The sequence below is a fragment of the Pseudorca crassidens genome, chromosome 9, assembly GCF_039906515.1.
Source record: "Pseudorca crassidens isolate mPseCra1 chromosome 9, mPseCra1.hap1, whole genome shotgun sequence".
Taxonomy (NCBI): Eukaryota; Metazoa; Chordata; class Mammalia; order Artiodactyla; family Delphinidae; genus Pseudorca; species Pseudorca crassidens.
The window spans coordinates 38,733,352-38,759,669 of NC_090304.1; the positions used below are offsets into that span (position 1 = coordinate 38,733,352).

General features: G+C 54.2%; 1 protein-coding gene across 8 annotated transcripts in view; it reads left to right on the top strand.

Annotated features, from left to right (window-relative positions):
• The window catches only part of ABCC8 (ATP binding cassette subfamily C member 8), a 76,184-nt gene extending 53,479 nt beyond the window's left edge, over window positions 1-22,705 (top strand). For 3 of the 8 annotated variants that reach the window (XM_067749725.1, XM_067749722.1, XM_067749727.1), the window contains 23 exons: window positions 538-573; window positions 1,853-1,888; window positions 2,615-2,713; window positions 3,782-3,866; window positions 4,532-4,612; window positions 5,907-6,044; window positions 7,761-7,886; window positions 8,824-8,923; window positions 9,151-9,392; window positions 9,489-9,661; window positions 10,771-10,840; window positions 11,334-11,491; window positions 13,194-13,286; window positions 17,194-17,296; window positions 17,838-17,951; window positions 18,302-18,422; window positions 18,573-18,703; window positions 19,572-19,650; window positions 19,857-19,965; window positions 20,369-20,472; window positions 21,257-21,390; window positions 21,853-21,915; window positions 22,462-22,705. In XM_067749725.1, the coding sequence (XP_067605826.1) occupies window positions 538-573; window positions 1,853-1,888; window positions 2,615-2,713; window positions 3,782-3,866; window positions 4,532-4,612; window positions 5,907-6,044; window positions 7,761-7,886; window positions 8,824-8,923; window positions 9,151-9,392; window positions 9,489-9,661; window positions 10,771-10,840; window positions 11,334-11,491; window positions 13,194-13,286; window positions 17,194-17,296; window positions 17,838-17,951; window positions 18,302-18,422; window positions 18,573-18,703; window positions 19,572-19,650; window positions 19,857-19,965; window positions 20,369-20,472; window positions 21,257-21,390; window positions 21,853-21,915; window positions 22,462-22,599 (2,533 nt within the window). In that variant the 3' untranslated portion in view covers window positions 22,600-22,705. Of the gene's footprint in view, window positions 1-537; window positions 574-1,852; window positions 1,889-2,614; window positions 2,714-3,781; window positions 3,867-4,531; window positions 4,613-5,906; window positions 6,045-7,760; window positions 7,887-8,823; window positions 8,924-9,150; window positions 9,393-9,488; window positions 9,662-10,770; window positions 10,841-11,333; window positions 11,492-13,193; window positions 13,287-17,193; window positions 17,301-17,837; window positions 17,952-18,301; window positions 18,423-18,549; window positions 18,704-19,571; window positions 19,651-19,785; window positions 19,966-20,368; window positions 20,473-21,256; window positions 21,391-21,852; window positions 21,916-22,461 lie in introns of those variants that run through there. The other 5 variants (XM_067749724.1, XM_067749726.1, XR_010946123.1 and 2 more) reach the window with 5 other exon arrangements.
• The last annotated feature ends 3,613 nt before the right edge of the window (window positions 22,706-26,318 follow it).

Below are 26,318 nucleotides of genomic sequence, written 5' to 3' on the forward strand. Positions count from 1 at the left end.
ACATCACAGTCCACTACACTTATGCATTGATAAGTAAGAGAAAAAAAAATTCACACAAAAAATACACATCTTGACCACATGCAATGCACATTGGTATTTTCTTCTTTTCTTTTCTTTTCTTTTTAAGTGCAGTTGCAGTTTACTTGTTTCAGACCCAATTTTTGGGTCCCAATCCACAGTTGGAAAACGCTGTACGAAATGATTATGACCTTGGGAAAGTCATTTTCCCTCCCTGAGCTTTAGTTTTCCCAACTATAAGCCAGTCTTGATGCCAACCCAGCTTCACTGCCGCTTGGAGTTGTGTCAGGAGTACTAATGAAGCCCTTGCTGTTTGGAGGGGGCCCATCCAGTTGCTGCAGGAGGGACAGAGATTGAGAAGAACAGTTTCTGCCCCCATGGAAGCCACTTGGGGGCACTGGGGATGGGTCAGAGGGGTGGGGATTGTGGGGTTGCTTCTCCCCAAAGACACAGTGTGATGGAGAGGAAGGCAGTGGAGTGAGAAGTAACGGGTATTGTTTTTTCCCATTTGTGCCCCAGCAGCCTTCCTGACAGCGAGACGGGAGAGGATCCCAGGTACAGCCTTGGAGCTCGGTTGGAAGTGGGTTCCAATAAAGGGAAGGGGCTTGGAGAATTCCCTGGCAGTCGAGCAGTTAGGACTTCGTGCTCCCAGTGCAGGGGTCATGGGTTAGATCCCTGGTCGGGGAACTAAGATCCCGCATGCTGCACAGAGCGGCCAAAGATAAAAAAATAAATTTAAAAAAAAAGGAAAGAAAAGTTGAGAAACAAAGCTATAAAAAGCGGAGGTGGGTATCCCCTAGGCAGACAGAAAATTCAGTCGTGTTGCTTTATGTTCAATGTGCTTTATGTTCTGGTCGTCTAAGACATCCAAGTGAAATAGATTGATGTCGCTCTAAGACCTTCAAAACCCTGCCTAACCACACCTCTTTCAAGACAATCGAGACACACTGGAGGTGGTGGGAAGTCAGGAGTGGGAGGTTGACTTGACCTTGGAAATCCGTTTAAGCTTCTGGCCTTCACTCTCCAACACCACAGAAGTTTCACTTCCCCATACTTTCTCTGCCCTTTCTCCCATCTTGTCGCCAAGTGCCAGGGCATGATGACAGCCCAGACTCTCTAGCCATAGTGACCATAGTTCTTGAGCCAAAAATCAGGCCTCATGCTATGTGACAAGGATGAACGCATGGATGAGCACAACGGGACGGAGTATTTGACACTGGAGCAGTTGGGGTCTGTCCAGGCTGCGTGGGCACCAGAACTGACCCCGTCCCTGTCGGCAGATCCCCCAGGCTCCACGGTTGTCTTCTGACAGGGACCTGGGGCTGCAAATCACACCTGGAGCCCTTCTCAGCTCTCTAGGTGCCACACTGAGTTCCATCAGCTGTAGGTTGCCATCCCCAGACTGCAGGCACCCATGGTGGCCTGCCCAGCCTCGCCTGGCTACGGTCAAAGCGCACTTCCTGCCCCAGATATTTGTGCAGCCATGTCAGCCCGAGACCTCGGCCAGTGCGTCCGCGCCCTAATGCAGAGGTGTTGGGCCTCATGCTCCTCTGACGTGGGAAGCACCACCACCCCCATGAGCCTACACCAGTGGTGCCTTCCCCCCACTGTCCCTCGTAACTTAACCAGGTCCCCTGAGGCCTTCCTCACACACGTCGCATGTATTCAGGCAGCGGAGGCTTCCCCTGGGTGGCGTGTGGCTTTTGTGGCTGCAGTCTTGGTCTCAGGGATTATAAAGGCACTCACGCTGGGTTTGAGGGAGCTCAAAATGTCTATGGAGAACTCAGTCTACTCAGGTGAACCCTGAAGGTACGTCTTTCCTCCCCTGCTGCAGCCCAGAGCGGGAGACGGCAACCGACTCGGATATCAGGTACTGTGTCCCGAGAGCATCGCCCTCCAGGGCAGACTTCCTCAGAGGGGGTCTCAGGCCAAGGGAGCCACAGAGCTCTGGAAGGCAGCCCCCCAGGTCCAGCCCAGCTGCAGAGGAGGCCAGGGAGGGCGCTGTGCTCCATGCGGTGGTTCGGAGGCCGCCGCTGCTTCCGTGCGTCAAGCCGCTCGCTTCACACCAGATCAGTTTTGTCTGGTGGTCATCTTTTCCTTTTCTTTCTTTCCTTTTTTTTTTTTTTTGTCTTCAGAAACCACATCACACTAAATGTGGGTTCATTTTTAAAAAGTTCCATTTGGAGTGTTACCTGCTAACATCAAAGTCGAGTGGTTTGAGGGCTACTCAAGGAAGGAGGAAATCAGGGTTCAAGTATTTACTTAGTTTGGTCACACTTTGGGGTCTTCCCAGGCTCTGGGTAGAGACTTAGGAAGGGCAACAGACTGAAGGGGTGGGATAGGGAGGGGTGGAGAGCAGGGAGGGGTTGAGGTCCCTTATCCCCCAGCCAGCTAAGACCCAGCACCCAAGCCTGCCTTGGGCCCTTGGGGAACGAGAGGCCACCAGGAGCCACTCAAAGCAGATTTCTGCCAACTGCACCTCCTCATCTTAGTGCTGCCCCCACCCCCTTGCCCCAGTTTAAGCCATCAGCTTGACAACCACCTCTGACAATGACCCCCTGAGAATACCTCCCTACTCCTGCCCCGCTTTTTCCAGGAAGAGAGGCCCCGTGGCCTATGCTTCTCAGAAACCATGGCTGCTAAATGCCACCGTGGAGGAGAACATCACCTTTGAGAGTCCCTTCAACAAACAACGGTAAAAGCCTCGAGGAGGTGGGTTGGGGGGCAAGCTGGGGGGGGGAGCAATTGGTCATGCATGAGCCACTGCCCCAGCCCCCAAGCCCAGCCGGCTGCCTGCTCCTCCATCGATCTTCCTCACCCAGCCATCCTGCTCTCCAGCCCCCTTATCTGGATTCCAGCCTGTTCCATATGGTCCATCTGGAAATGATCCAGATGTGCTGAGCATCAGGGCAGTCCAGCTCCCGTGGTTGAGAAGGCAGGAGGGGAGGGAGGTGCAGGAACCCTGGTGCCTTCTCTTGAGGTTGGTGAAAAGGCTCGCCAGCCCTCCGTGAGTCTCCACTCTCGTGCTTCCCTACCCCCAGCTCTGCAGCTTGTACACAAATCCCTCCAGTGCTAATGACTGCTAACATCATGGAGCTCTTTCCAGGTGCTCTTGCTATGCATGATTTGCTGTAACGCTCACATCAATCCCAGTAGGCAGGTACTATTACTATCCCCATTTTATAGATGAGGAAACCAAGACTCAGGAAGGTTAGGTAACTTTCCCAAGGCCACCCAGCCAGTAAGTGACAGAAATGGGTTTCAAATCCAAGTCTTCCTGACACCCAAGTACGTGTCACCAAGACACTGTGATGCCTCCATGCACTCTGGCTGGCACCTGCCCAGGCTGAGAGCTGACCAGGGAAGTGTGAGGGGAGCAGGCTGGGCGAATATTTGACCAGCCATCATCATTTACTGCCTAAGCAAACCAGCAGTGATTTTTCCCTGGCAGTGCTCCAAGCATGGGCTCTGGCTACAGCTTTTCCCACTGCACAGGGGCCCCAGGCCCTCTCTTGTCACTTATGTGGCTATCTGCTCCCATTCAATTTCATCTTTCAAATACTTAACTTTCTTCATGATGGTGTCAGGTGCTGCCCTCAGCTCTTTTCAAGCTCACGGGGTGTTTGCTTACACCCATCAGGAGGCCCATTAAAGCCATTGCTCCTCCTGGGCATGTCTGCCTGGAAGGTAATGACCCTCTGCAAATGCCCAGGCCCACCTCTGGCCAGGCTGATCAGCTGTGTCCCCACCCACCCCACTGCAGGTACAAGATGGTCATCGAAGCCTGCTCCCTGCAGCCAGACATCGACATCCTGCCCCATGGAGACCAGACCCAGATTGGGGAACGGGTTAGTAGCAGCTTCCAGGGGCTGGTTCTCAAAGTTGGGGCCCTCAGCCTCCCCTGCTCCCCACCCATCACCATCACCATGCCCTGACATCCTTCTCAAGGAGAACAGGTAATGAGAAATGAGAGAGGGGGAAGGCTGAAGAGTTGCCTGCAGTGGGATCAAAATGATCTCCTTGAGCCCTGGGCTGGTGGCTGTCCTCGAAACGTTTTCGGTCTTGCTTGGTGCAGAGGTCAGCTTAGCACTTTCCCAGGCTGGAGATGACTTGACATCTCCATTCATGCCCCAAGTATGTACTGAGAGCCCGCACAACACTGCGCTAGACTCAGGGTGGTTCTTCCTGTTCCCTCTCCGTGCGGGGTCCCTCCTCCATAAGCTTAAACAAATAGGATTCTTCTGTGGCTGTCCTCCTTATGTGTGATTTAAATCCGCCCTTCCTCCATCCTGGTTTTCATGGGTCAGATGGTCCCTAGCACCTTGGGAATCATTCTGCCCACTTCTGAATGAATTCAGTAAACATGCACAAGTTCCCCTTCTCTGCCAGGTGAAGAGGGGGCAAAGAGGTGCATAGAGCCAGGCCTCCCTCCCAAAGAGCTCACAAGGAGGGGCCAGGACAGTCTCTCCTGAAGGGCTGTGAGGGCATGACCTTTCCTCCCCTTTGGCGGCAGGGCATCAACCTGTCCGGTGGTCAGCGCCAGCGCATCAGCGTGGCCCGAGCCCTCTACCAGCACACTAACGTCGTCTTCTTGGTGAGTGCACCAGCTGGTACCTCCTTGGGGCCCTCGTGTCTGGCTGCCACCTTGGCTCATTGCCTACACAGATAGACAGTCCCACACACACTATCACCCAACAACCTCCCCCTCCAGGAGCAATCCTCTCCTGCCAGAGATATTACCTACCCATCTTATTGATGGAGAAACTGAGGCACGGTTAGTCCAATTGACCCATGTGGATTTCGCACTGGGCTCTGCAGTAGCCATGAGGGGAGGCGAGTAGTAATTATAGGCCTCCTCCCTGTAGGACAGCCCCAACCTATTAACATTTATTTAGCCCGACTATAAAAATGGCAAATACATGGAAGGTGAGTTACCACTTCACATCTCATGCCCAGAGCAGACATTGCTAATTGATCACAGCTTTCTTTCCCATGGAAACTTAACTTGGCCTCAGAATCCTTCTCAACACAGCACTCCAGTTAACCACTAGTAATCAAACATGAGATAAAACTTATCTATACCTGCCCTATTTCACGCCAAGTTCTGAGTGAGGTACCTTAGTTGATACTGAAGAATTCTAAAACCTAGCCCTTGGCCTCAAAGGTTGAGAGTCTGATTAGGGAGACAGTGCTTACCCACACTTAAGAGCCACAGCCCACTTGAAAGCCAAACTGTGTGACACAGACTATGTCCAGGGAGACACTGTGAGGGCTAGAGTAATCAGGGAGGGCTTCCTAGAGGAGGGTCTTGAAGAGTGAGTCAGTTAAACAGAAGGAAAGAGGAAGCGCATTTGGACAGACGGTTAGAAGAAGGAACCTCAGGTCTCTGACCCCAGCTTTATTCTCCACCCTCCACTATTACTATGAATAACAGTTCACCAGACAGACAAGAGGCAGATCAGCACTCCAGGCAGAGGAAACAGCTTGGGCAAAGGCCTGGAATGGCAAATTCCCTGGAAACCTGGAGCGTAGGGAGCTTGCACAAGACAGATGAGAAGTGAGACTGGAAAGGAAGACTGAGCAGGTGGTAAATAAAGGGCCTGGATTAGTGTGCTAAGGAATTCAGACTTAATAAACTATAGGGAGTCAGTGGAGGTTCAGGAGTCAGGAAATGCTTGTGATTAGATCTGTTTGAGAGGCATAACTGATAGCCCCATTTCAAGACGAGGCAACTGAGGCCCAGAAAGGTTGGTTGCACTGTCCAGGACCACGCAGTGGGCTGGGTTCGTGTCAGTCCCTAAAACAGAGCTGGTGTAACTCTGGTGGTTTTTACGCTCACTGTTATCCCCTCTTCCCGCGTGTGTCCCTACCTTCTCCCTTCTGCCTAGGATGACCCCTTCTCAGCTCTGGATGTCCATCTGAGTGACCACCTGATGCAGGCTGGGATCCTTGAGCTGCTCCGAGATGATAAGCGGACAGTGGTCCTAGTGACACACAAGCTGCAGTACCTGCCGCATGCAGACTGGGTGAGGGGCCACAAGGGGGTCAAGCTGTGGAGGGCTGAGGTGGGAGAGGCAGTCAGACATCTTCAAAGGAGTCAATCAGATGTCTCAGTAGCAACTGCTGAGGGCCACAAAGCAGAAGAGATCAGCAATGGATGGCTTCACACAGGCTGGGCCAGTCAGGGAGACCCTGCATAGCCCAAGGGTTTGGTATCACCTAGAGCTGCAGACATCCATATCCTGACACGGGCCCCATGTGGGTACACACAAGGCTGGCACAAAGAAGTCTCAAAAAGAAGCAGACACTCAGTTCTTACCTCTGTTTCCTGCCCAGTTTGATGACTCACGCCCCCTAGCCTTGGGGAGTGCCCATTTGGAAGGGAGAGCCATCTTCCTGCCCACTAGTGCATCAGATTCAAGTTAGGATCCAATGGAAAATATGGAAACAAACAATGGCAATGGTAATAGAAACTTCAATATTACCAGTAGAATGCAGTTTTGTGAAATCCCACATCAGTTAAATTCCCATATTCCTCAACATGAAGACAATAGTTACTTTTCAAATAATTGGAAAGCATTTAATTTTTAAGATGGAAATCATGTGACTTGTGAAATCTGGGTCTTGCCTGAATCCTACATAAATTTGTCCGGGGAAATTGAGGTCCTTCCTAAGCTTCAGGTCTGTGTTAATTGGCCCTGCTAATTCCCCCCAAATAAGTCTTCCTTCTACATGTGGTAAGATCTTCCCTCTACTGTGGAAAAAAAAAAAAAAGATCCAGATTTTCACAAAAAGATATTAAAGCAGAAAAAAGAAAAAAAAATTAGATTTCTTTAAAAAGCTATTAAAGGGCTTCCCTGGTGGCGCAGTGGTTGAGTCCGCCTGCCGATGCAGGGGACACGGGTTCGTGCCCCGGTCCGGGAAGATCCCACGTGCCGCAGAGCGGCTGGGCCCGTGAGCCATGGCCGCTGAGCCTGCGCGTCCGAAGCCTGTGCTCCGCAACGACAGTGAGAGGCCCGCGTACCGCAAAAAAAAAAAAAAAAAAAAAAGCTATTAAAGCAGGTACAGGTTTGTGTCTGAGTTTTTGTGGTGATTCTGGTGAGACAATTCGGGACAATCTTTAGTCCAAAGAAGGCAGACACGGAGGTGCCTGGTTCCTCAAGGTGTCAGTGAACAGGACTCCTGGGCATCCGTCCCTGAACCCCAGCATGGGGTGGGTGGGGGTGAGAGGAGCAGGATGGGTTTCTGAATTACTGATGGGTCTACATGAGTATAAAACATTGAATGTTTCAAATAAAAGAAGTTTTATTGATTTCAAAGAGGCCACACACCCTTAGACCAACAGGTGCTTTGCCAAAGCACGGGTGGAACGTATCAGACCTGCCATGAGGAGGAGCTAAGGGTAACGTGCTATTAGCCCTTTCAGTGTATGGAAACAGCTCTCACTGCTGGAGTCCTTGGGGATACCCAGACAGCTTGACCAGGATGCTCTAATTTGCTCTGCAAACCCTTCTATCAACCTCGGGGCAACCATTGAGAATACCACCCCCCCGCCAGAAGTACCACACTCTAAATTCTGGAGTGTGTTGCTGAGGGCAGTGGGCAAGCTGGAGGCCGTTTGTGGTGGGGAAGAGATAGGTGCTCTGTGTACATCCATCTTAAACCTCTCGGTCAGGCAGGGCTGTGGCCTCCTCCCTTCCTCCCCAGCCAGCCCCCCGCCAGGTTTGTTTCTGTCTTTCCAGATCATCGCCATGAAGGATGGCACCATCCAGAGAGAGGGCACGCTCAAGGACTTCCAGAGGTCTGAGTGCCAGCTCTTTGAGCACTGGAAGACCCTCATGAACCGGCAGGACCAAGAGCTGGAGAAGGTGGGTGTATTTTGGGGGTCAGTCAGCCACCCCCTGAGGGGAAGGTTTTGCTAGAACCTGAACTCATAAAGGTCTTCCTGCCCTCATTGGCCCCAGGAAGCCCCCCCTCCCCCCCCACACACAAAGGACAGATGTGGGAGCTGGGCATGAACTTGCTCCCACTAGAGAGCCAGTACCTGTGCCAGCTACCCAAGGCAGAGTCGGGAGGATGACTTCCCCTTATCCTGAGATAGTCAGGTACCATTCAGTTACAAAGCTTCAGATAACCAATGCAAACTGGCTAAGCAAAGAAGAAAAAAGGGTGGGTAGTTAAGGATTTAGTGGCTCAAGAAACTGGAGAGTCAATGCCATAGCTTCAGGTGGAGCTAGATCCAGGTAGTCAAGCAATATCATCAGGAATCTATTTCTCACCATCCCTTGGCTCTACTCACCTCACATTGGCTTCATTCTCATATAACAATGAGGGCCATTGGCAATCTCAGGTTTCCATTCTCCCAGGTCAACAGCTCTGCCAGAAGGAAAGTGCCTCTTTCATGACAGTTTAGCAAAGTCCCAGGGCTGACTCTTATTGGTCCGATTTGGTCATGTGCCCACCCCAAACAAATCACTGTGGTCAGGGATGTGGAATGGGAAGATTGACCAGTCCTGGGTCACGTGCACACCCCAGGAGCAAGGGAGAATGATCAGCCCCCTGTCACAGAGACTAAGAATGGGGGAGAGGCGGTCTCCCACAGGGATATAGGGGTGCTGGTAGCTGATGAAGGGGAAGGAAGAAATTCTGGCAGGCAAACGTGTCCATCTGGACACGGCAACCTGGAAACTGACAGCGGCAACCTGGAAACTGACACCGGACATCACTGGGGGTGCTTGCCCCCCTACCCTCCCTTTTCCCCTCTGCACACCCCAAGGACGTCGGCCAGACCCATCTGTCTTTCAGGAGACCATTGTGGAGCGAAAAGCCGCAGAGCCACCCCAGGGCCTGCCCCGGGCCATGTCCTCGAGAGATGGCCTCCTGCAGGATGAGGAAGAAGAGGAAGGTACAGACAGTGGGACTGGAGTGAAATCATGGCCTGAGGTCTGATCAACCATGAGGAGACTAAGGTTTGGGGTTCTGGGAGTGGGGAGATAGTGTGCCTCTGATGAAATCCCATCCCATCTGTGTGCCTCAGTCTTTCCATCTGTAAGTGGGGCTGACACACCCCCCTGGTTCCCCTCAGAGGGGTGTGCAATGTGAAGCCACAGGGAGGGTTCTTGCGGCCTGCAGAGGAGGCGGCCGAGAGTGAGGAGGAGGACAACTTGTCGTCGGTGCTGCACCAGCGCGCCAAGATCCCGTGGCGGGCCTGCAGCAAGTACCTGTCCTCGGCCGGCATCCTGCTTCTCTCACTGCTCGTCTTCTCCCAGCTGCTCAAGCACATGGTCTTGGTGGCCATTGACTACTGGCTGGCCAAGTGGACTGACAGCGCCCTGATCCTGAGCCCCACGTCCAGGAACTGCTCCCTCAGCCAGGTGTGGCCAGCAGCCCCAGTGCCGGGGCTGGGGTGGGGGGAGGGCTGAGCATGGACACCCCCGCCCCCCGCAGGACCCTGCCTCATTCTCTGCCAGGCCCAGGAGTGCTCCCTCGACCAGACCGTCTACGCCATGGTGTTCACAGTGCTCTGCAGTCTGGGCATCGTGCTGTGCCTTGTCACATCCATCACAGTGGAGTGGACAGGCCTGAAGGTGGCCAAGAGGTTGCACTGTAGCCTGCTAAACCAGATCATCCTGGCTCCCATGAGGTAGGCCTCTCCCCTGGCTGTGCTGGGCTATGGGCAAGTCATTGTTCTCTGGGCCTCAGGTCTCCCATCAATAAAATGGGGATATACGATCTCTGTCGCAGGCTTCTGGGGGTGACTCAAGGAGATGATGTGAGAAAAGTGCCCTCCTCGGTGCAGAAAGCAGAGGGAAACTGGCATGTACTCAGCCAGACATGGTGCTAGGAATCTTACATGGTTAGCTCATCTAATTGTCACCACAGCCCTTCACAGCGAGTGTCTGCAGGCTCTGCGTAAATGTTAGTTTCCCCTCCCTAGTCAGGTACCACCCACGGTTCAGCTCTCACCTCCCCTGCCTCTCTCTCCGCCCGCAGCCATTCTGCAGGTTCTGACCCCAGGGACACACAGGGAAGCTGTTCTCATCCTCCGTAATGGGATGGATAAAACCCCCAAAGGCTGCTTGGTGTGAAAGAGGTTTAAGGCTGTCGCAGCCCAATTGGCTGGCTAACTCGGTTTACAAATACAGTAGGCAAACAGCTTATCTGGCCCCTCCTCAGTGCCAGACCTCACCATCTGCACTTTTTACTTTTCAGCCTTGTGAGCACTCTGTGGCCCACAGACACGGCCTCCAGGTTTACTTACCCTCTATTTGTCCAGATCTGTGGTTCTGAAATCCTCTTGTTGGGGTTGTGCCGGTTCTGGGTCACAGCCGGAGTGCTGACAGCTGGAGTGGCCTTGCAGGGTCAGCCGGCCAACAAGCTGCCCCGGGGCCCTGTCCCCTCCCCACCCTGGGAGAGCTGTCCCTCTGGAGAGAACTCTGTGTCCCTAGGAGGACACAGAGGGAGTCCTGAGTGTGTCGGGCAGAGCGATAAGCTGAGAACGGTGGCAGAGGTCACACATGGGCTGTAGGATCAGAGAGGCTGGGGAGGGGCCAGCACTCCTTTGCGTGGCCACCCGGATTCTCAGCGACACAGGCCAGATGTCTACAGACCTGCAAAGGCGCATGCCCCTGGGAAAGCAGACCTGGGGATGACCCCATAGACATTGAAACGAAAGAAATAACTGTCCTCCTTCAGTAAACAGGAAGGAAATCAGTAAACATATGAGTAACTGCTCCTCTGGTTACCTCTTAGGTTTTTCGAGACCACACCCCTTGGAAGCATCCTGAACAGGTTCTCATCCGATTGTAACACCATCGACCAGGTACACAGGACGGCGACGCATTTCCGCAGTTCAGAGAGGCCAGGCCCCCAGGAGCTTTTCCTGTCTGGCACTGGCTTCCCCAGATCAGAGCCTTGGGGTAGGAACCCAGTGGCCCCCATCTGATTATAATGCTGCCTCAGGACCTGGGGCCTCCCCTGGGAGACCCTCCTAATAAGGCTGAAGGAAATCACATCCCTTTGGCTTCCAATAAGCCTTATTGGCTCACAATAAGGTTGCAAACATACTCTAAACCAAGGTGACTGATTTTGTGGAGAATATTCATTTCCATTTAGCCTGTGTTCTTTATTTGCCATCATACTAGATGGTGAAAAACAAAGCTCTAATTCCTGTTCTCAGGGAGCCTACAGCGTAGCTGCAGGGGTAAGACATGCACCCGTAATAAAGGAAGAGAGCAAAATATGACTCCAGGTAACACACTGAAGGCCATCAAATACCAAAACTCACCTCCCTTTGTCACCCTCCCCTCCTGCAGCACATCCCGTCCACGCTGGAGTGCCTGAGCCGCTCCACCCTGCTCTGTGTCTCAGCTCTGGCCGTCATCTCCTATGTCACACCTGTGTTCCTCGTGGCCCTCCTGCCCCTGGCTGTCGTGTGCTACTTCATCCAGAAGTACTTCCGGGTGGCATCCAGGTGATGGCAGCACTTGCCAGGGGGTGAGGGATGGGAAGTTCTTTGCAACAGGCACTTCAGCACAGTTATTAGAATCATCATCGTAGAAGCAGTAGAGTCGTGTCCCCCAAAACAATGGAAAATTGAAGTATTCATATTCCACTACCCTAATATAACCATCTGTCAGCACGCACACACTGCAGTTACTAGTTGAACTGTTTCCTTGGGTGATATGCTCAGGACTGGGATCGCTAGGTCAGGGTGTAGGCACGTGATTATGCCCTTCGTTCGTTTTGCCAAAGTGCTTCCCGGGAGGATTGTATGATTCCAGTGTCCAGGCTGACGGCTGATGCATAAAATCAGAGGGCACCTGATGTGAGGGGTCTTATGGCAACCAGACCTCCCAACCCACGTGGATCCAGAGCGTGGCTAGAAGCCTGGACTCGAGGGAGCCTCTCACGGCCTTTCGCGTTGATCACATTCGCCTTCATGAGCCTTGGAGCCACGCATGACTCTTTCCTACTCAAAATTGTCTAAGAATGTTCTCTTGGAAGTTCTTTCTGGGAGTGATTCTGTTAAGCTCATAGATTCAAAGATTTGTAGGGACAATTTTTAAGAATCTTTAGGCCAGTGTGTCTCAAACTGCCAATCACAACCTATCAGTGGGTCATGAAATCGGTATCATAGATCACAACCCGTAACTTTTTTAATGAAATAGAATAGAAAATATGAGACTGTATTCACATAGTAACAGTAAGCTTTGCTTGATGAAACCTTTGTTTTGGTCATGTATGGGGGTGTGTGTGTACTGATTCGTGATACAAAATGTGTTTCTTACTAGGAGTTGTGGTCAGAAAGGTTAAGTACCTCTCTCAAGTCCACAGAGTTTGTTAGAAATGAGTCAAAATACTGATTGGCTATGATAATAATAATGAAATTTAGATACATTTTGGCCACAATTACCCTGCCCACAAGGATCACGATTGGTATAAACGGCTTTTTGCCTGGATGATCCAGAATCCCCTGGTACCCACATGGAACATAGTGCGCTGATATTCACAAAATCACAGTGGCTTTTGAAACACCGTACAAGCTGATCTACAAGGTTCATTTCTTCTGCCAGAGAAACCACCCTGTTCCCCTGGCACCCACTCTGGCCCTGGGGACAGTTTGTCCAGGAAAGCTGCTTCCTGCATTCCCAAGCTGACCCCCTTGGCACTAATACACTTGTCAAGGTGCAGCTGTGGGGAGCAGGAATAATTCCGTTGCCACGGAAACCACTGGCCTTACCCTCTCCAGGAGCTCTTTAAATCCAAAGCCTGTGGTGGTTATCGGGGAGGGGACTGATAGCGTGGAGTTTGGTCTTTCTGTTCCTTTGACTAGCTGTTCAAGTTGTTCGCCTGTGAAAGGGAACTAACACTGCTGCAGAGTGAGGCAGTGTGGCAAAGCAAATAGATAGGTGCAGACGTGAGGTGGACGATGCCCAGGATAACAGTAACCGTTCAGCATGCTCTGCTTAAGCATCTACATAAACGAGCTCATCCAGTCCTCACGACTGCTTGATGGGGTGGTACCCTTGTCTCCCCTCTTTACAGGCGAGAAACTGAGGCCTAGAGAGGTGAAGCTATTTGCCCACACTGTAGTAGGAGGTGGAGCTAGGATTCAGACCCAGGCTGAGCCCTGAGCTGCCCTCTTAACCATTCGGCTCTGCTCCCCTGCACAGGGACCTGCAGCAGCTGGACGACACCACCCAGCTCCCGCTGCTCTCGCACTTTGCCGAAACCGTGGAAGGTCTCACCACCATCCGGGCCTTCAGGTACCAGATTCACCCTGGGGGGGTAGGGGAGTGGGGATGGAGCCAGGGTCACAGGTCATGAGATTCAATTCTCAGGGCTCTGCTTAGGAAAGCCCAGGACACATGTCTCCCACCCCCTCATCAGTCCCCAAGGCCAGTCCACCCAGGGTGTCAGGTCTAGTGGGCTCTAGCGGCATGATCCAGAGAGGAGAATCTCAGGCCTAGAGCCAAGCCCATGGCCTCTGTGAACTAAGGCAAAACATGAAAAGAGAAAAGGCTGGGACAATTCCTCACAAATCAATGCTGGAAAGGCCCTTACATGGTGTGGGCCAGCCCTGAGGCCATCTTTCATTGAGACTCTCCTGTGAGCCAAACACTATGCTGAGTACTTTACCTGCCAGTCTCATTCATTCTGCACTGCGATCTGAAACGGAAAGCTTGATTATTCCCAGTTCTCAGATAAGGACATTGAGGCTCTCTGTAAGGTCCCACAAAGTACAGATTTGAACCTGCTTATTCATTCAACAAACATTTACTGAGTGTTCACCAAGCCCCACACCAGGCACTAAAAAGACAAAAATGAGTCAGATGAGCCCCTGCCCTGGAAGCATTTACAGTCCAGGCTTTGAGCAGGCCAGGGCAAACCCATGTGACAAGTACTCTGAAAGAAAGGGGGACACAGGCTCTGGGAACATAGAAGGGAGGCAGTCATGGAAGGCTTCATTGAGGAGGTGTCATTAGTGCTAGGACTCAAAGAGGAGATAAGACTTCACCAGGCTGGAGGAACTCTCCCAAAACTTCAGTTTCAATTCCTCCAAAACTCCCACCATCCTCTTGCCACTCTGAGTTGTGATATTGGGCTTGACAGAAGCATCTGAGGCTGCCTTGGGAGTGGAGGGGGCTGTTGCTCCCCACCTCAGTCTCTGTCTGAAGTATTAGGGCATCTCTCCTCCAGATAGACAGGCCAGAGACCCCTGACCCAGATACTGGGGCTCTGGTCTCTAAGCCTCACCCAGAGAATGATTCTAGGTTATTTTTAGGATGGCACAGCTGTGCGGGGCATGACAGTAACCATGTGACACCAGCCTTGTGTCCAGTAACCCTAGGACTCAAGGGCCAGCTGACAGGGTTTGAGGAGGCTTGCCTGCATCTCCTCCCTCCAACCCCCAAAGTCTAGCTGCTGCCCTGGGAGAGGTGCCCAGGCTCCTGGCACAGCACCGCAGCCCCAGTTCACTCTCTGGGGCATCTGGGGCCGATGGGAGGTCCTCTTTGGGGTCTTGTCCTAGTAAAGCAAAGCAAAGCAGAGCTCTGCCATGGCCTTGGCTCTGCTCCCTGGACATCCCCTGCCACTGTGCTGCCTGTGCTGTCTTCCCCACAGAAGCTCCCTGGAGCCTGGCATGACTCCAGGGTTTCCTTCCAGCCTCCTCCTCTTCTCAAGCCTGAACTCCCCAGTTCCTTCACCTTCCAGACCCCTCAACACTCCTGGGCCAATCTCTACTCTAAGTTTCGGTGATGCTCCTCTTAGAATTGATATCCTGGAGGCCTTTGGGCAGGACCTGGGGCAGAGAGAGTGCGACTTTCCTAGAGTGGGCCAGACCCTTCAGTAGGATCTGAGTGTATGCCCACATCCTGCAACCAGCCTCAGACCAAGCCAGTGGTTAGCCAGAGAAACTGCTGCCTGGGAGGCCTCCCACACCCTGCACTGTCACGGTCAATGAGTTTTAAATTTGAGTGAAGGACTTTTTACATCGTCCCTGGATGTGTTGAATTCATTGGCTTTTTGCCCAGAGGCCTGTCCTGCTGAGAGCTACCTGGCATTTATTGGTTGTACACTTCCCACGTGCCAGGTATGTGTGTGGGTTATTACATTTAATCCTCGTAAGAGCCTCATGACATAGGCAGGAGAAGCCACGCTGTACAGCTGAGGCTGAGTATCCAGCCCAAGGTCACACAGACAGTGAGAGCTGGTGCTGGGCTGGGAACCCAGGCCTGGCTGACCTTCCGGGTTTTTCTGGAGGCCCTGCTTTTTCCCAAGAAAAGTTTCAAGGGTGCCCAACACTGAATGGTGGTTTCAGTCCATGTAGGAACTATTACTATCCCCATTTTACTGGTGAGGAGACTGAGCCTTGGTCCTGAGGCACAGCCTGTAAGTAATAATTCTCAGACTCCAACCGGGGTCCACATGGCCCCCAAGCTGGGGCTCTTCCCACATTCCTTATTCCGTCATACACCTACCACAGAAGCTCCCATCTCACGCACACTCTCATGCACACCCACCCCTCAGGCCAGTCACACACCCCTCAGACTCCCCAGTCACTCACATGCACTCACACATACATACACATATACAACACCCACTTACTCACACAGACCCTCAGACCGATGGTTTCACACTCCCCTCAGACACATCACCCATACACACACATCGACCCTGCGGCTGGGCGATCACACCCTCTCACAACTCAGAGACTTGCTTTGCTCTCCTCAGACACATGATTCAGACGCAGGCCCTCCACCCAGAAAAAATCGAAGCAGAACAAACAGCTTCTGGGAGTGAAAAGCAAATGCCCACGAGATCCATCTTGAGTTCTTCTGAGTCCCCTCAGTTGTTTCCCTGAGAGCATATGCTGAGACAGCTTTCATTCATTCTTGCATTCACCATCAAACAAGTACACCTGCCCCCTCCTCTAGGCCTGGCGCAAAGTCTGAAGGGGTGGCCAAGGAGAGCGACACCAGGAGCCCAGGCTTGTCAGAGAGAAGAGGCAGATCCCTACAAAGTAACCCAAGGGAGAACGTGATGAGGGCACGAGGGCAGGAAAGAAGCCTCCAGAGTTCCTGGTACAGAGAGGTCCCATCTATCTTAGAGGGTCAGGGAAGGTTCATTCGTTTGACAGATATTTATTGACAGTGCCAGGTGCTGGGGATACATTAGTGACCAAAACCAACATGGTCTCCATCCTCATGGAGTTTACAGTCTAGTGAGGGAGATGGACACTAAACAGCTAGAGAAATTAGCATATGAGCAGAGGTTATGAAATAAACAGGCTGCAGAGATGGAGAAAAAGAGGCCAGGAAAGGCCACTCTGAGGAGGTGCCACTTAAGGTAAAGCCTGAAAGTGGAGAGGAGTCAGCCTTGGGAAGAGCAGAGGAGAAAGCCTTCCAGGCAGAGGGAACAGCATGTTCAAAGGCCCTGGGGTGGGGAAGAACTTGGCATGGTCACAAAACTGAAAAAAGGCAAGTAAAGTAATAAATTACTTTACTGTAATTTCTGTGTCTGCAACACAGTGAGCAAGGGAATTTGTGGCATGGAAGGAGGTGGGTGAGGTTGGCAGGAGCTGGCTCACACAGGCTTCTGGCAAGGAGGTGGTTCTTTATCCGAAAAGTCATTCATATTCTTAGCAGGGGAGAGATAGGATGCAATTTATGACTTAGAAAGATGATGCTGGCTGCTGTGTGGAGGGTAGACTGAAGGGAGATAGCAGGGAGACCTATCAGGAAGCTGATACAATAGTCCAAGTGAGTTTGCAGTGGGCAGGAAGCAGGCCAGAGGCAGGCAGAGGCCAGGGCTATTTTGGAGAAAGAAATAAGAGGACTGAGGGATTAGATGTGAATCCCGATGATTCCTGGGTTTCCAGCCTGAGCGCCTGGGTGGGTGGAGGTGGGCTTTATTGTAACAGGGAAGCCCTGCAGAGGAGAACAGGTCTTGGGGTGAAAACAAGCGTTTGAAGGAGTTGGCACCTTTGACAGGTTTGAATAAGCAGGAGGGAGCTGGGAAGGAGTTCCAGGAAGGAGTGGCATCCATAAGGTGGCAGAGGTGGCATGTCTGGGGGCTGCTGAGGCCCAGGCAGCCCCCTCTGCAGGTGAGGAAAGTCCCGGGGGCTACACGGACCAAGGTTATTCCCCCTCACCCTCCCCATCCTCCCCCCAGGTACGAGGCCCGGTTCCAGCAGAAGCTCCTTGAATACACGGACTCCAACAACATCGCCTCCCTCTTCCTGACGGCCGCCAACAGGTGGCTCGAAGTTCGCATGGCAAGTGGCCCCCAGCTCCCCGCACCCCCGGGACAGGGGGTTTTCATAGGGCTGTGCAGCCAGAGCAAGGGCCAAACAGGGACCGGAGGGTGGGAAGAGAGGACAGATACCGGCCTGGTGTGCATTCGGGGTGGGCATCGAGCCCTCCTGCTTCTCCCAACTCTGCTGGTCCTCCCTGTGTCTGACCTGAGCCCTCCCTTCCTTATATCACTGCCTGGAGGCTTGTGTGTCTGAGGTGTGTGCCAAGAGCAAGAACAGTTGTGTGTTTAGCTGTGACAGGTGTGTCTGAAGTGGGTCATATGACAGGTGTGGGCCAGCTGGTGAGGCATGCGTGCTGGCCTTGGGGGTGGGGGGAGCAGAGCTGTGTGCATACGTTGTCTACTGGGACTCCAGCCTTCACAGCCTCCTGTGTGTCTGATGATGTGTTGCGGGGCTGGGGTTGAGTCTCGGCTGAGCTGCTGTGTGCCCTGAAGGGAGTGAGGGGTAGGGGTGCTGTGCCTTCAACCCCTGAGGGTCCAGGCCAGCTCCACTCCCTCTGCAGGAGTACATTGGTGCATGCGTGGTCCTCATCGCGGCCGTGACCTCCATCTCCAACTCCCTGCACAGGGAGCTCTCTGCTGGCCTGGTGGGCCTGGGCCTTACCTACGCCTTAATGGTGAGTGGCAGCAGGTGGGGCAGGGGAGGAGTCAGACACCAGCCCCTGGGGAAGCCCAGGGCACCTTCCCTGACTGAGACGCTCCCAGGCCTTAACCCAAGCTATACCGAGTCTGATGCCAGAGGGACCATGTGGACAGGAGGGCTTACTGCAGGTCCCTGCCCCTTCACCCAGGCCTGGGCCCCAGGCGGGGGTGGGTGAGGATCCACACTCACTGTAACCTCCATGGATGGCCCCCTGGACAGTCAGCGGTGGGCAGCAAAAGGCATCCTCACCTGTAAGAAGAGCCATCCTGGTGGCCAGGGACAGGACCAAGTGATCACTAACTGTGAACGGCTTGCTCCCCACAGGTGTCCAACTACCTCAATTGGATGGTGAGGAACCTGGCGGACATGGAGCTCCAGCTGGGGGCTGTGAAACGCATCCATGGGCTCCTGAACACTGAAGCAGAGCGCTACGAGGGGCTGCTGGGTGAGGGGCGCGGGAGGACTTCTGGGGAAAGGACCCAGCGTGGATGTGTGTTTGGGTTGAGGGGGACATGAGGAGCCTGGGGGCAGGAGGGCATGCCTGGATACCAGCTGTGGCCCACACCTGGCAGCTGACCCCCAGCCCGGCCCCCAGCACCATCGCTGATCCCGAAGAACTGGCCAGACCAAGGGAAAATCCAGATCCAGAACCTGAGTGTGCGCTACGACAGCTCCCTGAAGCCAGTGCTGAAGCACGTCAATGCCCTCATCTCCCCAGGACAGAAGGTCAGGGGAGCGGGGAGGGCAGAGGGCTGGACCGCCTCACAGAGTCACCTCCTGGCCCTCAGGGCCCGCCAGGCCTCACACCCATTCAGACCCCCAGTCTCCCAGGCCCGGGCCTCTCGCCTTCTCCTCCTGCTGCCCTCACTCACCCGCCAAGGAGATGGACAGGACACCCCAGACTCCCCTGACTCAGAGGGGCTTTGTCAGGGCCCCCCACAAATGGTTAGGGGCTCTCCCAGGACACTGTACCCTGAACTTCAGAGCAGGGTCCTGGGGCAGAGAGTGAGGCCCTGTCCTGGGGAGGGAGCTCCTGTCTGGCACTCCGATCCGACTCTGACTGACTCCCCCCTCTCTCCCCCTCTGCTCTGACGCTGCCCCTCTCCTCCTGTCTCTTTGTCTCTGTCTCTCTCACTCTGTCATTGTCTGTGGCTGTCTGTCTCACTGTCTCTGACCTTTAGATGTACCTCTGTCCCTGCCTCTCTTATCCTTCTATATCACCACCTCTGTCTCCGTATCGGATGCGACGGGGTGAGAGGCGACTCCAGTTTAAGGTGGGGTACATCCTGTGCACTACGCTCAGCCACCCCGTGCCCTCCCGCCACACCCAGGCACATAGAGAGACACCCACGTCCCCAGCTCCTGCAGTCAGACATCTGCAGTCATGTACCACACCCAGCCAGCCAAGTAGGAGCCCCCTCTGGATCCACTGCAGGAAACAAGCCCAAACCCGGGCCCAGCCCTAGCTAAAGGGATGCTGGTCAGAACACCAGGACGAGAAGAGATGCTGGGGCTTCCCACACCTGCACAGCCCAGCACTAGAGGCTCCCAGACACCCCAGGTGCCCACAGCGTACCTGCTCCTCTCTTTCCAGATTGGGATCTGCGGCCGCACAGGCAGTGGGAAGTCCTCCTTCTCTCTTGCCTTCTTCCGCATGGTGGACATGTTCGAAGGTGAGCTGTGTGACGGGCACCCCTCATGTACCCACAGCCACCAGATGGGACCTCAGTCCTGGGTATGGTCAGACGTCACAGGAGGCCCAGCCATCGCTGCCTTCCCCCGCATCCTCATTGGGACCCATGTTGCAGGCAGACCCTGTCCCCAGTGCCACCGTGTCCCCGCTCCTTGGTGCCCCACCTGTGACACTGTCTGCATGCAGGGCGCATCATCATCGATGGCATCGACATCGCCAAACTGCCGCTGCACACCCTGCGCTCGCGCCTCTCCATCATCCTGCAGGACCCCGTCCTCTTCAGCGGCACCATCCGGTGAGCCCCCTGACCCCCGCCACCAGGCCCACCCCAGCCCCAGGCCTGGCTCCGCTCCTCCAGATCTGGGGCATAGAGAGGAAGGGGTGGACGAGCCTCCCTGGGCAAGCAGCCCTGCTCTAGCTCTGGGCATGAAGGGCTGGCGCGGGTTCTTTAAAGCTGCACGCTCATGCCTTTCTCTTTTCCGTTAGGCCTAGGCACTGGTAGGGGTCCCCCAACCCTCAAGCCTGGGATGCTTTCCTCCACCCACTGCCAGCACCTTGCTGCCCCCTCCCAGCCAGACCCCCAAGTCAATCAGTTCCCACTCACTGCTCCCTTCACCAGTCTCACCCTCTGCGCGTCCCCTGGGAATAGAGCCAGGACCCTGCTCCCCTCTCTAAGGACTTTGTGTGTCACCCTCCAGATTTAACCTGGACCCGGAGAAGAAGTGTTCTGACAGCACACTGTGGGAGGCCCTGGAGATAGCCCAGTTGAAGCTGGTGGTGAAGGCGCTGCCTGGAGGCCTCGGTAACTACTCCTGGCTGAGCACAGGCTGGGTACTAAAGGACGCTTGTAAGGGCTGGGAAGGGACAACTCACACCCGTGTCTTAGCTTTGCTCAGAGTTTAGAGTCTGGGGTCTGGCAGGATCCCAGAGACCATTAAGTTCTACTTCTCACTATACAGGAGCTCAGAGATGTCAAGTGATTTGTCCCAGGTCACACAACTGGTCAGTCAGGATCTGGCCTCTCCTACAGGGCACAGGGGTACAGTAAGGAGACAGAGCTTGCAAGTCCCCAATACCATGATGGTATATTCAGCCCTGCCCTCCGCATCCACCTGCCTGCCCAGTTCTGCCCTGAGGGAGGAGAGGACTGACTGGAAATCACAGGCACAGGTCACTCATCGAGGCTACTGGGAAGACTGTGTCCCCACCCCGGGGGTCAGCAGAACCTTGGTGTATCTGTTGAAACCCCTGGGACTGGGGGCCGGCCAAGCCTTGGCTTCAGAAAATCACCCCACCAAGGCCTATACACATGCGGGACGGACACACTCTGTGCTGATGCGCCTCCCAGAACTGCCCAGGGCCACAGCCGTGCATAACTCCACGGAGCGCTCTTCTCTTTGTAACTCTAGCAGATGGCATCCGTGTTGTGTAAGGTGCAGCCACCCTGTGCACACCTGTACTCATGACACACCCCTACATATTTACCCCTGTACACACATTTCCTGAAACCCCAAGCCACTCCGTCCACTAAACTCACAACGCAGAATTAACTCAGCCCTGCGCCCCTTGCCTGGGGCTGTTTTCAGATGCCATCATCACGGAAGGCGGGGAAAACTTCAGCCAGGGCCAGAGGCAGCTGTTCTGCTTGGCCCGGGCCTTTGTGAGGAAGACCAGCATCTTCATCATGGACGAAGCCACGGCTTCCATTGACATGGCCACGGTCGGTGCTGGGCACACCCATGGGGTGGGGGTCTCGGAGAGGGTTTTCGGGGGTGTTAGGGAGAAGGTTGCACAAAATAGTCCTGAAACTCAAGTTGCCTTTAACATCGAGTCATATGGAGCAGAAAAGGCGACGGGCTGGGGGACCCTGATTCCAGCTAGTCTTAAGGCTGGAATATAACACACATACACACAAGCTGCACACGGACCCACAAATTTCACACCCATCCCCACAACCCAGCACACCCAGACACACTCACAGCACACACACATGCACACAGCTGAGCTCCCAACAGGTGGAACCCAGCCCCTGAACACTGGGAACCTGGTTGGTCCTATGGGGACTAGAGCCAGAGGGAGGGGGCGGGGCTAGGGTTGGGGTCAGATGGGAGCTGGGCCAGAAGCCAGGCCAGACCCCACCCACTGGGCAGGTGAGCCAACAGTTGCTGCTCCGACCTGGCAGGAGAACATCCTCCAGAAGGTGGTGATGACGGCCTTCGCAGACCGCACTGTGGTCACCATAGCGGTAAGGGGCCCATGATGGGGTACAGGGGGGACACCCAGAGAGACAGCTGGCCTCCTGAGGCTGTCATCAGTGGGCAGCCTCTGGGCTCACCTGCGCCTGGTAATCAAGAGAGGACCCTGTGGCAGTGCAGGGCAAGGAGTCTGGCAGACTTGCAGCGAGCCTGGATTGCAGGATTTGGGGTGTAGGAGGGTTTGTGCCTGAACTTCCCTCAGACCTCCCCTCTTTCTCCAGGTTCCAAGGTCCGCTCCTGTCCCAAGGCCCTGTGAGCTAGGATAGGGTTACTTCTCCAGAGCAAATGGGAGATGGGGGTGTTGGGAGAATCTCTGAGTCTTGAAGCCTGGAGGTGGGGCAGAGCTGAGACCTGGTGAGGGAGAGGGTGGCATTAGCAGATGGAGGGTTTGGAGTTACAGCCACCCCGGGAAAGGGCAGTCACCGCAGAGATAAGACATTCTGGCCACATGCTCCCTCCTCCAAGCTGCAGGAGGGATGCCTCAGCTGCCCCAGCCTGCCCCCCCCCACCCTGACAGCCCCTCCTGCCCCGCCCAGCACCGCGTGCACACCATCCTGAGTGCAGACCTGGTGATCGTCCTGAAGCGCGGCGCCATCCTTGAGTTCGACAAGCCAGAGAAGCTGCTCAGCCAGAAGGACAGCGTCTTCGCCTCTTTTGTCCGTGCAGACAAGTGACCTACCAGAGCCCATGTGCCATCCCATGCCCCACCCTGCCCCCACCTCCCGCCTGGGTTCTCTAACTGTAAAATCACTTGTAAATAAAGAGACTGGTTATTTCCTACCTGAGGCCGTGGGTCTGGTGGGCAGGGACTGGGGTGGACCGTGGGTCCCGTGGAAGCAGTCTGACTTTAGCATCAGGCAGACCTGACGAAGCTCTGTGAGTGTGGGCAAAAGCATGTTTCCTCACCTGTGACATGAGGGCTGTCTTAGTCTGCTAGGTCGTATTCGTCTGCTGCAACAAAATACCATAGCCTGGGTGGCTTAAACAGCAGAAATTTATTGCTGACAGTGCTGGAGGCTGGAAGTCCAAGATCAAAGTGTCGCAGGCTTGGTTTCTCCTGAGGCCTCTCTCCTCGGTTCCAGACAGCCACCTTCTAGCTGCGTCCTCATGCAGCCTTTCCTCTGTGTGCACACCCCTTTTATCTCTCTCTTTATTAGGATACTAGACATATTGGATGAGGCTGCACTCCTATGACCTCATTTAAACTAAATTACCTCTTCACTGGCCCTATCACATTGCAGGAGCTCCAATATATGAATTTTGGGGGGAATGCAATTCAGTCCATAACAGAGTTATAGTATTTTTGTGATTATCTCATCAGCTAAGGTAGCAGATCTGCATATATCTTGGTCCCTTTTCCTTCTCAGTTTAATTCTTGGATTAAAACTGTGGGTCCCCAGGTACCCCGGATTAGCATTATTTACATTGCAAATGACAGGAACCCAACTCAAAGTGGCTTAAACAGTGGAATTTATTATCCTATGTGATTGAGAAGACCAGGAGGTTACTACTTGAAGCACGGCTAGATCCAGGTGTTTGACATCAGGGGTGATGAATTCCATCTTCCTCTTCCTCCCCCATGACAGATGGCCACTAGCACCTCCAGCTTACATCCTACCCCTCTGAAAAAGAGAGGGGCCTGAATCACATATCCCCACCTCCATCCCACACATAGGGACATTCAGAAGTGGGAGAAGGGCGGCCCTTCAGAGAGAAAGCACAGTACATATGCCACAAGTCGGCCAGGTAGTGACTGGGACATACTGGGGCCCAGACACTGGGGAGACTAAAAAACAGCTGTCCTCAGACTCCACGTGCATCATGAGACATGAGTGTATACCTGTCCCACCAAGAAAGGAAGGTGCTTGTTTGCGTATCATTTTATTATCATTTACACGTTGCCTTCAGTACCGGCTGTACCAGGCCCTTGGGGTGCAGACCCAGGAGTCTTGGGCCTTCATCCTTGTTGTATGCAAGGGGGTCAGAGTCATACGGTGCAAAGAAAATCCACCAGTCATTGGAGAGGGGTCCAGCACAGACCCTTCTGGCTGTTCCAGGAGCCAGAGGAGCTCAGGAAAGGAGAGCTCTGTGAGGCCTGGCAGGCTCCTGGGAGAGGCAGGATTTAAGTTGGGCATGGGAAGGGTGGGAATTAGATAAGCAGAGAGCCTTGAATGCCAGGACAAGGAGTCTGGGACATGCCTATGCACAAAAGGGAAGTGGAGAAGGTTTCTGAATGCGAAAGGGACCTGACAAGTGCAGTGTTTGGGGGAGATGAGTATGAGGAGGTGCAGGATGGAGCAGAGCAGGAGGCTGAGCCCTTTTGGTGGGGGGCTCGCCTTCCTGGCAAGCGAGGCCTCAGGGTCACGCTGTGAGGCAAGTCCTAGCCTTTCCAGCTCTGAGATGCCTCTGGGGGCCCGGCACTCCCTCCACCGTTGGGCCTCCCAGGAGCAGAGCCTAAGGAGGGAAAAGAGGATTCCCACCCCCATGCCTATGACCAGCCAAGGGATTAAAGGGAAGTAGCAAGGGCACAGGGGCATGTCACAGCTCACACTGAAGTCTTGCAGAGATGCCTCAGGCCATTCTAGCCTCAGATTCCTCTATAGCACCCCTGATGGTGTGCCAGCCTCGACTTGGATACCCCATAGATGAGGGTCATCTCTGGTAATTAGAAATGACTCTTCCATACGTGAAATCAAAGCCTGCCTCTGTTCCACTCAGTGTCTATACTGGTTTATACTTTGGACCACACAAAATAGTCCATCCTCCTTGGACCTCAGGGGTTTCTGCGATAGTAGCTGAACTCCCTGGGAAGACTCTCCAAGGTTCCTTTTCTGATGGCTGAGCAGCCGTAGTTGCCCCAGAGTTTTCCTGTGTAACTCTGTCTCCTTGAGCTGCCCTCTCTGCTCACCCTATTTTCCTTTCCCCACCCTAAGCACTGCATCTCTGGCAGTATAGCCCAAGATCTACCATGAGTAGTAGAGGGGGCCCAAGCCACAGGACAATACTAGGTTGATGCCTGCAGTAGAAACACCACTCCTCTTCAGGCCAAGAGCTTAGGACCCCCAGTGCCCAAGCTAGCCCTGACACAGCTCCTCAGGCTGCAGGTGTAAGGAGGTGTAAAGCAAGTGCCAGTAGCTCAAACTCCCTTTAAAATGCAGGGGTGGGGGCTTCCCTAGTGGCGCAGTGGTTAAGAATCCGCCCGCCAAAGCAGGGGACACGGGTTGGAGCCCTGGTCTGGGAAGATCCCACATGCCGCGGAGCAACTAAGCCCGTGCGCCACAACTACTGAGCCTGTACTCTAGAGCCTGCGAGCCACAACTACTGAACCCGTGTGCCACAACTACTGAAGCCCAAGTGCCTAGAGCCCGTGCTCCACGGGCCACCACAATGAGAAGCCTGTGCACCTCAACGAAGAGGAGCCCCCGTTCACTGCAACTAGAGAAAGTCCACGAACAGCAACGAGACCCAACACAGCCAAAAATAAACAAATAAATTTAAAAAAACTTTTAATAAATAAATAATAAAATAAGATATAATAAAATGCAGGGGTGGGATTGAAAGTGTGGGTCATGATTGAGAAGATGCAACCACCCAGGCTTCTGGGCTGCAGCATCCAGCATCCCCTGTAGTGGGTGTTAAACTATGTTTCTACACCTACTAAGGTACATTTCCACCCCCCACCCCCAGGAAGTCCGTGGCTTTCATCAGACCCTCAAAGGATTCGTGACTCTGAAAATACTAAAATCATCGCCATAGAAAAGAAGCGGTCAGTTAGGAATCCTCGGGCCACCTAATCTCCCCGCCCCAACCCCAGTCACCAGGTTGGTGACACAGCTCCTCGGTACCTCCTTTTGCTGGGAACCCACAAAGCCCAGGCGGATACTGACCCAACCCAGGATGGGAAAATTGCGGTGGGACCAGGGCGACAGGGCATCGGTCCCCAGAATGGGAGGGCGGGTCACGACTCCCTTCACCCCGCCCCCGTCCCGCTCTGCCCCGCCCCGCCCTAATTTCGTAGCGTGTGGGCTGGGAGGAACCTCTTTAGTCCATCTGATTGGGCAAACTCCCAAGGCCAGACGAAGCGAGCAGGGAGAAGGAAGACGGTGGGAGGTGAATGGCGAGGGGCGGGGCTTGAGCTTGTGCCCGCCAGCCCTCCAGCCCAGGAATAGGTCGGGCTCCCCCTGGCGGCCCCCGGCCCCCACTCCACGCCTCCGGCGTTCGGTGTCCTCAATTCTCCACCCCACCTAGCACAGGTCGGCCTCCGCGGGCCGATTGACACACAGAAGGACCGGAGGACGGCCCTCCGCGAGCGCCCGGGCAGCAGGAGGGGGCGGGGAGGCGAGGACTGCGGCTTGATGAGCAGGAGCAGGTGCCGCGGAGAGGAGCGCGGGGT